The sequence below is a fragment of the Hippopotamus amphibius genome, chromosome 10 (genome assembly GCF_030028045.1).
Source record: "Hippopotamus amphibius kiboko isolate mHipAmp2 chromosome 10, mHipAmp2.hap2, whole genome shotgun sequence".
NCBI classification, from domain to species: domain Eukaryota; kingdom Metazoa; phylum Chordata; class Mammalia; order Artiodactyla; family Hippopotamidae; genus Hippopotamus; species Hippopotamus amphibius.
In genome coordinates this window covers 84783797-84793381 of record NC_080195.1, presented here as the reverse complement: position 1 = coordinate 84793381, position 9585 = coordinate 84783797, and the positions used below count along the sequence as shown (strand labels likewise).

General features: G+C 35.9%; 1 protein-coding gene across 1 annotated transcript; it reads right to left on the bottom strand.

The window, feature by feature from the left end:
* Positions 1–5495: 5495 nt before the first annotated feature.
* LOC130830573 (eukaryotic translation initiation factor 1-like) lies at positions 5496–5841 on the bottom strand. Its single transcript, XM_057697899.1, has one exon. It carries the CDS (start codon positions 5835–5837, stop codon positions 5496–5498), a length of 342 nt encoding a protein of 113 aa, XP_057553882.1. The 5' UTR covers positions 5838–5841.
* Positions 5842–9585: the final 3744 nt, after the last annotated feature.

Here is a 9585-nt window from a genome sequence, read left to right as displayed (position 1 = left end):
ACCATCACTAAAATGTTTCTATCACACAAGGAAGTTCTCTCATTCTCCTTTCCCCCCAATTCTTACCACCATCTCGCTATCTGGGGTGCCCTTTCTGCTTTCTATTACCATAGATTAATTTTGCCTGACTTTGACTTCATATAAATGGAATCACTTAGAATGTATTTTTATGTATGTCTTCTTTTGTTTAACATAATATCTTTGAGATTAATCCATGTTGCAATATATATCTCTAATCCATTTCTTGTTTTGTTGATTTGAATAAAACACAGTTTGTTTTCATTCCCTGTTTTTTGACATTTGAGTTACTTTAAAATGTGGGCTATTATGAGTTTATTTCTTAAACTGTCTTGAGTAGAATGAATACAAGCAATAATAGGTCTTTAGTAAATCTTCTATGTTAGTGTTGGTAACTACAAATAGAATTATAACTTGTCCTTGTAATCTTACTAAATTAGCTTCTTATGGTAGTTTTATTGGTAGATTCCTTAGTATTTTCTAAGTAGATAATCATTTCATCTGTCTCTAGAGACTTAATTTTTTTCTTTCTAATATCTATGCAATTAATTTTTTGTTCTTGTGTTATTACATCAGCTAGTAAGTACCTTTAGTGCAATTTTGAATAGAATTAATGAGAGCAAAACCCCTCACTTTATGGTAATATTGGACCATTGACTATGACATTAATTGTGGGATTTTTAGATGCTTTTTTAACTAATCAAAGGAGTTCTCATATTCCTAGATTGCTGACAGTGTTTTGTGATGGAAGGTTGTTGAATTTTGTCAATAACTTTTACTGCATTATTAAGATAATTTTTATCCTTTATTCTCTTAACATGATAAATTTCATTGATTGATTTTCAAAGAATAACCCAATCTTGAATTCCTTGGATAAAATCCACTTGATCATGATTCATTTGCACTCTCTCTCTTTCTCCCCCTCCCTTTCCCTTGTAATAGCTCATTTCTATGTCATCATTCTGTGGTATCAGGGTTAGGCTGGACTTCATAGCTTCCTTCCATATTTTCTAAAAGGTTTTTCTTGAATTGGTCTTATCTCCTTCTTTAATGTTTGAGGAATTCCACTGGTGAGTCTCGCTGAGCTTTAAATTTTTTTTGGAAATTTTTTTAACTAGGAATTAAGTTTTTTCAATAGATTAAGGTATGATCAGGTTATTTATTTCTTCTTATTTTAGTAACATTTTAATATCAGTAAGTTGTATTTTTCAATTGATCAGAATTGTTGAATTTATAGCATTGAAGTTGTTGCTAGTATATTCTTATTATCCTTTTATTACTGGCTAGATCTGTAGTAATTTGCTTGATATTGGCAGTTTGTGTTCTTTTTCTTAATCAGTCTTTCTTTAGGCTTATCAATTTTATTAATCTTACCACAGAATCAATTTTTAATTTTTTGCTTTTTTCTATTGCTTTTTTTTTGTTCTATATAACACATTTCATTTCCCATTATTAGTATTTTTCTTCTACTAGTGTTGCTTTAAAATGCCTTTTTTTCAAGTGGAAATTTAGAAGACCGATATTGTCTTCCTTCCTTCTCATAGGTACATTTAAAGCTATACACTGTCCTCTAAGCATTGCTCTAACTACACTCGACAACTTTTGAAAAGTTACCTTGTCATTATCATTCAATTCAAAATGTTTTCTAGTTTTTTTGTGACTTCTTCTTAGACTTATGGGAAAGTAGAAAATTAATTGCCACATTGTAGCTAAAAGAAACAGAAAGTTCTCTTTATATGTATTTTCTTATAAATATTTTTCTTGGCAAAGCTGCAACTGAGATATAGGAAAAAAAAGTTTATATATGAATTTAACTAATGGCCTTTTTTACCAGGATACAAGATAAGAAAAGCGAGACACTCAGAGCTTTTGGCATGATTTACAGTGTCTGTGCAATTTTGACTTATCCAAAAAAGAGTTTTTATAGTATTCTTGGTGGGGAGAACAGCATCTTAACAAAATCATTTTTAGTTTTAAAATAGCTTTGTACCTCCCCCCCGTTTTATTATCATGAGAAAATTCTGTGAACACCATATTCTATTAGTACAACAGTGGGGTTAATTCTCTGTGATTTATATCTTCCAGATTTATATATTGGTTTAATTTGTGCATTAAGTGATCACTGTTTTCTCCCCAAAATTATATCTACAAAAATATAGAAGTGTGTGTGTTCTTCTTTGTTGTATCAAGTTGAAAATTCCAATTTAGCTTGAACATAAATGTGCTTTTGGTGGTCTTTGGTTAGTTGGATTTATTTAATATAATCTCAATAAATATTAAAGAATCGATGTTTTACAGAACTCACTTAGTGACCATAATGCAATTAAGTTATAGAGAAAAAAATTAAATAAAAAGAAACACACAAACAAAATACCTCTATAAAATAAAAGAACTAGTCATAATAAAAATTCAAATTTCTTAGAAATAAGCAAAATTGAAACAATTACATTTTAGAACTTGTTGAATGCAGATAAGCAGATGTTGAATGCAGTTTTGTTGTATTTAAAGCTAATTCTACCCAGTTTATTTTTCTCAATGTTCAGGCACTTTGTTAGAAGTTAGATATCCATTATGATCAAAACAGATATTATCTTCCCTTATAGTAGAGTCAATTACATCTTATTTATTCATTATTTACTCATGTATTTGCGCATCAAATTGAGTTCTTATAACAGGAAAATTGATGCAGAGATACGTAGATTATATAGAACCTGTTTTCTAGACACTTTTATCTGATTAGAGAGAATGCAGAATACAAACTATACATATTTTTTACATTGTAATACATATTTTATCATATATGACTACATGGACATATACAATAAATGACAAAAATGTAAAAGTGAAGTAATACATATATAAAAAGAGATACAGATAGAAAATATTATGTAAGGTCAAAGCAAAGATGAATTGCTCCTATTTACCAGAATAATACACACACACACACACACACACACACACACACAAAATGGTAGAGAATTAAAAAGAGTGTGCACTGGAATAATAATTATACTATTTTATTTGACATGTATGAAAAATTTCCAAAATTACAAAATTATTTTTCACTCTTTAAGGTTGTGAAAAAGGAATATTTTTAAGGGTAACTTCAAATCAGAATATTCTAACAGACATAGAATCTGGACAGAATATCATCCGTTACTTACAGAATAAAAAGCACTTCTCTATCTTGAAGCAGGCAGTATTGAAGGGCTAGGGCAAGGAGGTTCTGTTGGGAGGCAAATTTCCATTGGTCTCTTGCATTTCTGTATGTCTTGCTAGTAGGTGCCTTGATGGCCTTTATTCTGGACTATTTCTTCAAAAATGTTTGTAATGCAAACCCAAAGTATTTTTATTGTCCAGCTTAATAACGATAATGTCTCTCTACAGAACTTGGCTCAAGGAGGCGAATAGCCCATTATAATAGATTTGTGTTCCCTAAGCTTGAGGCTCTTCAGTGGTGACACAAACCCATTCTGTATACAGTATTCATCTGTATCCCTCCACATTGGGCCCTGGGACTTGGGGTTCAAGGGAACAAATGCAAGCATGACACTTGTTGTGCCAAGAGTAGTAAAGTCCTTTGCCTCTGATCCAGGGCTCCTGTGTCTTTGGTCAGCATTCATGAACTGTGGCACAGTAACTTGGGAGCTGGCAAGTCGAGTGACATCTCAAACAATTCACAGGGTCCATGTGATGACAGGAAGTGAAGAAGGAACTGAGCAGGCTGGGGGAAAGCAAGAACATTCAATTGACCTGAATAGGAGAGACTTGAACTGCACTGGATAAGTGAGGTTATGTAGACTGCCTAAGGTTCCAAACTGCTCAGGAGCCAAGGACTCTGGTAGAATTGGGTTTAAGCAGTACTTTTAATTCCTTATCACATGAGGGCTCTAAACAGGTGAAATACAAGGCATGCTTGTTATATAAGGTTTCTTTTGTATATCTTTCAAAAATGAATGTTGATGTTTGGTGAAGTAGTTAGTAGCCTGCTTGTACCATTTCCTAACCTTTTCCTATCAATGGGCATATTGCTGGGTGATGGTTTAAGGAAGAAAGTGGGCATTCTGATTTGGTCATCATTCTGGCTGGGACTGGACTAAATGATGCCAGAGAACTAGTTCAAATTTCCTCTACTATGGAATATAAATTATCAAATATTGAGAAACAGATGTTTTAATCAGAGGTCTGACAATGTGACATGATACATTGACAAAAGAAATTTTCACATATTGAGGTATGGGGAAGTCATTCTGGCTTATACATAATTTGACTTGAACTTTATGCTAAATAGAACAGCCTATTTTATGGCCTGCCAAACATTCATCGTGCATTTGCTTTAACCATTTAAGAAACTAATGTATTTAAAAATCAAAATGGAGTAACTGTGGTTTAGGCATTCTAAATGAAGCAGGGTGGCTATTGTGGGTATGGTTTCAGATGCATTCCTGTATTACTGAGAACTTGAGTTTTCTGAACCGGCTCACACTCATTGACACCGCTAGCCATTCTCAAAACAATATCTACTAGCAGCTGCTAGCTGCAAACTTATGGTCTTAAGATTTCCCCTTGTGACTATGCAACCATTTTGGACCCCAACACATCTTTGCTTAAGAAGCACCCTTACTTCATGCCAGCTCCAATCCTAATTCTTTTTTTTTTTTTCTGAAAACAAGTTTTATTTAAATAAGGGTTTAAATACATTACATAACATTGAAACTGAAGGGGAAAAAAAAAAACCAAAAACCAGTTTCTTACTTCACATGGCATTGGGCAGCTGTTGCTAGTAAGTTGCAAGCTCTACAGCTACATGATGGATACATTGGTCTGAAATTTGTTCCCTTGTCAAAAGTTTACCTGATGGAAGGTTGGCCTCACATTCTAGTTTGGACATCAATCAGCTAGGATATGTCTGGTCAAAAAGACCTTGGTGGCAAGCCAGATGTCCCATCACCTCACTAGAGGGAAGGTGAGGCTCTAAGCTCTGCCCACCTGGTCACATGGGAGACATCAGGGGATCTTTCCCTGATGATCAGACTCCCTGTAGCAGTACAGCTGCCGTTGCTGCCTTACCCCATCCTCCACTCTCAGCTTCACCGAGGGCTGTTCAGGTGGTGACATTCTCTTAGAGCAGGGAACACTGTAGAGGGATTGCTGAGGAGCTTCTGGCCAGACATAGCCTGTCTGTGATCTTGGGGCTCTGGACTTGGCTGAAACATCACTGTTACTGCTTTGTTTCAGGCTGGACACTGCCAGGTGCCTACTGCTTGACCTCTATTTAAATGAGGGACTTCAGACTAGACAGCATGGCTCTTTTCAGTGTATTGCATGAAGGAGTTACACTAGTCCAAGTTAAAAGCAGACCCCAAATGGTTACATGATACACGCTGTGAGGTTTTTAAACTTGTGACAAGGGACAGAAGGGAAATTCTACTCATTGCAAGGAAATCCTCAGGTAAGCTTCAGTGAGCCAAAAGCACTTAAAACCCATGAACCTTCAGCTGGTCGTCCTTAGCCAGTCCAATCTCCACGAGGAACTGGCCTATGTTCTTGCGCTGGTCACCCTGTAGCTGAATTACTTCTCCATGTTCTGGATGCTCAATTACAGTACGATTGCAGGCAAATTTCTTCTTAAACGCCTTCACTAGTTTCTTTTTATCGTAATTATCAGCGATCCCTTGGACAGCAGTAAGGGTCTTCCTACCGTTTCTCTGTTGAATTCTTATATGGATATAATCCTCAGTGCCAGCAGGAAGCAGATCATCACCCTTACTCGCATCAGCAAAGGGGTCGAAAGAGTGGAGGTTCTGGATAGCGGACATACGATACGATTCCTTTTCCTTGGTGGACACGGCCTGCGGAAGGCGGCGGCTGGAGAAGGCGGGCGGGGCGGACGGAGCGTCGGGAAGCGAGGGGCCTCGAGGCGGAGGCTGCTGAGTCCTCGACGGCGGCTCAGTGACTGGGGCCCAATCCTAATTCTTGACAAACAATTTATGTAACTTAGTAGTTTTTGCCACTATGAGCCTTCCCTATGTTGTAGTCCAGCAAAACACAATTCAAATGCTTCTTGAATCTGTGTCTCCCAGGCCATAGTGCTCATTTTGGCTTCAATAAAACTGTCTTCCATTACTATTATAGATTGTTTATTGATTATTTGCATTGGCAAAGCTTTACAGATGACTTCCCACTGAAAATACTGTGATATAATGATGGCTGATAGGAAATAGTAAGTATGCCAGTATTTTGGGTTCCAGAATTTGACAGATAGCTAAATAGTTGTAGAAGTGGAAGGTGGACAGCTGAAAGAAAGAGACGAGATGATAGGATGCCCTAAGCAGTCTTAAATCTGACAGCAGCTTTCTTACCAAAATTTCAGATGGCCTAGGCAGGTGATGAGACAAGTGATACTGTCCTTGTTGGATACTAGACATTAGTATTATTGTGGAAAGTTCAGATCATAGCCAAGGGAAGAGGAATTTGAATTTTTATTGAATAAAGTCAAACATAACGAGAAAGGAATATCTTGAACCCTGAGAAACATAATAGTGATGTAAAATTTGAAGAAACGTGACTTTGAAGTGTTAATGTGTTGGAATTTAATATTTCATTACCCCTTGGGTCAGTCTGATTTATAATTAATTAATTTCCCTATTGATATAAATAATGTTATCAAGGGAGAAACAAGTTGAACCTATCTGAAAATCAAAAGATACAGAGAGAAGAAAGCAACTACCACCCTTGTAAGAGAAGAAAAGTACCCTTAGAGAGTAGGTCAGTTTTGAAAAAGCCAGTGAGACATCAAAATCTATGTCTTATCCTTGGAATACATGGATCTTCTTAGTAAGAGTATCCTGTATTTTGATGTTGATGTGGAAAGAATGGTGAACTGCATCTTCCTAGGGAAATTTAAGTGTTGGAAAAGGATGCAAATCTAGGTATGGAAAATACAGGAGACATAGAAAACAGCATTTCTCCTGTCCACCCCCCAAGACACACGCTTCACTGATCCCTGGTAAATGTTGAAACCCCATATAATGGCTCTTATTCTATAGAAAATATCCTTTACTTCAGGAAATGTAAATAATATTACACTTATTCTTAGGTACTCATGGTGAGCCTGAAATTTACAGAGAAATTCGTTGGGTTGTCAGAAATAATGGTTACATGAGTCGTGTGTCCAGCCACAGGGAGACAGCTGTAACTATCTTCAGTTTAGAATGTGCTACTTCATAGATACCCTGGGGTATATTGTTCAACCATGCCTCTCATTTACGTTTTGGTATGTAAAATAGAAGCTGGGAAGAAAAGAGAGCTGTATCTGGTATGTCACAGCTGACATCCTTCTGTGTTTAGACAGCATTCACTTCACTGATTCCCAGGAATCAGGGAGAGGAAGGAGGGAAAAGTAAGAGGAAGCTGCTAGGTGAGAGTAATTACCTTTCCTAATTGGCGGGGATTTCACTGTGTGTTTGCACAACGGCACATAGTAGAGCTAAAGAACAAGGTCAGAGATCCTCACTGGTGTACCACACAGGAATTCGACATAAATGCAACAGACAAGAGGTCCCAGAGGTGGTGCTGTAAACAGCAGATGGAGATGGGTCTTCCTAGAGAATTTGAAGATGCCAGTCAGGCAAGCACTGGATATCAATTCACTAAGTGCAGTCAGAGGGTACGTGGCCACCCTCTTCTACCAAGAGAATCTGCCTAACAGTTCCAGAATCTCTGCTCACTGTAGATTTCATATAGTTTGAAATATAGAACTGAATTTCAAGTGAAAGTATTTTCTTATTTTTCAGGAGCATTGATTCTCAACAGTGAAGTTACCATCCCCAAAAGAAAGTTTCAGAAATCTGTGGGCACTGTTTTTCTTGCCTCAGTGAATTGGGGGATAAGTGTTCGATGCTAAAGGCTTTTAATGGGCAGAGGCCAAGAATCTTAGACATTCTGAAATGTCTAGGACAATTCTTCAAAATGAACAACTATGCTGAATTTCACAAAATTTAAAATTTCCCTCCCAGTTAATCATTTATATGAAAAGCCTATTTAAATCTTATCTGATACATAGTGTGCTTTGTATTCAAACATAAAGTATCTTTTTTTCAGAGTATTTAATACATACTAAAATTTCAAGAATAGAATACTACAAAATGCATTGAGATGGAGAACATATTATTTTGTTGTTATTTTTCAGAATTGCCAAGAATTAGTGTTCATTTCAAGAACTTACATTTTTGATGTTAATAATAATTATGGTCCTCGAGTTCTCAGCAAAACATTTCTGTGCCACTATGCATTTGTGGCTGGGTTTCATGATGCCTATAAATGTGTGTGTGTGTCTCTATATACAGGCATCATTCATTGGATTTTCTACTGTAGTCAGACTAGAACATTTATAAGTAAAACTACTTTGTTATAAATTACATTATCTTTTTTCTCCTTTACATTAAAGTTAGTGTGTTTTTAAAATATGTGCGTGCAGTAAATAAGGTGTTACAAAATATTTACTATTAAAAGAGGGCTTTTGCTCTGAGCTACCTGAGAACTGTTTTCCTGGACTATGCATGCCTTTGATGAAGCAATACCATCACCTCTGCCAAAATCCTTCCTGCTCTGCCCTGTCACTGTGCCATGTACCAAAAGGGGCATACTGGTGAGTGGCAGCTAGGCTTGTGCTTCTAAGCCCTCTGGAAGGGGTATCAGAATGTTATATTAACTGATGTTATATTAACTCAATTCATGCTCATAATGAACAGGATGGGTCTGTTTCCTCAAACATGAATATTATTCCTCTCCTCAGTCATTTATCCATGTTTTTGTTTTTGTTTTTGTTTTTAATTCAATTATGTCTCTCGTTTTTGATTAAATTCAACCACCAACTGAATTTTCATTTGTCTTTCAGTGATGGTTCAGAGTTACTCAGAAAATGAGAAAAATATTTCCTTCTGTTTGTACTGTTTCACAATTAATTCAAAATTGATAAAATTGATATAAAAGCTCATATAAAATTAGAAAAATAAATAAATCAAGCTTTAGAAGAGATATAGTATAGATCATCATGTTTAATATTACATGAATTATTTGCTTCAGTGTTTCTGAAGTGGGAAGCTCTGCTTTTATTCCTGATTGAATCAGTAATATATTGTCTCATGCAGTCGGTTATTGGAGGACCATAGTTGTGTCACTTTGTGTAACTTTTAATAGAGGGCCATATAAAAATGCTTTTAGACACATTCTCTAAAGACAGGCCTGATCTGATAGCTTTCTGTTCATCTCTTTCTCTATTTATTACTCTCTCTCTCTTTTATTTTCTTTTTGTAATTTGAAAGTTGGCTTATTTTAAAGCAGTCTGTTAATGCAACAGTGGTTTTGAAACACTGTATTAAAAGAGCCCATTTTAAAGCAGCCACTCAAGAAATCATTAGCACCTTATATAAAAAAGAAAATAGCGTATAAGGTACATTTTTATGGCTGAGATCTGACACTCACAACTGAAAGAAAAGTGGGAGAGAAGTCTTTCTTCATTAGCAGCATGACCAAAGCACTTAGGGATTTCACTCCCTCACATCC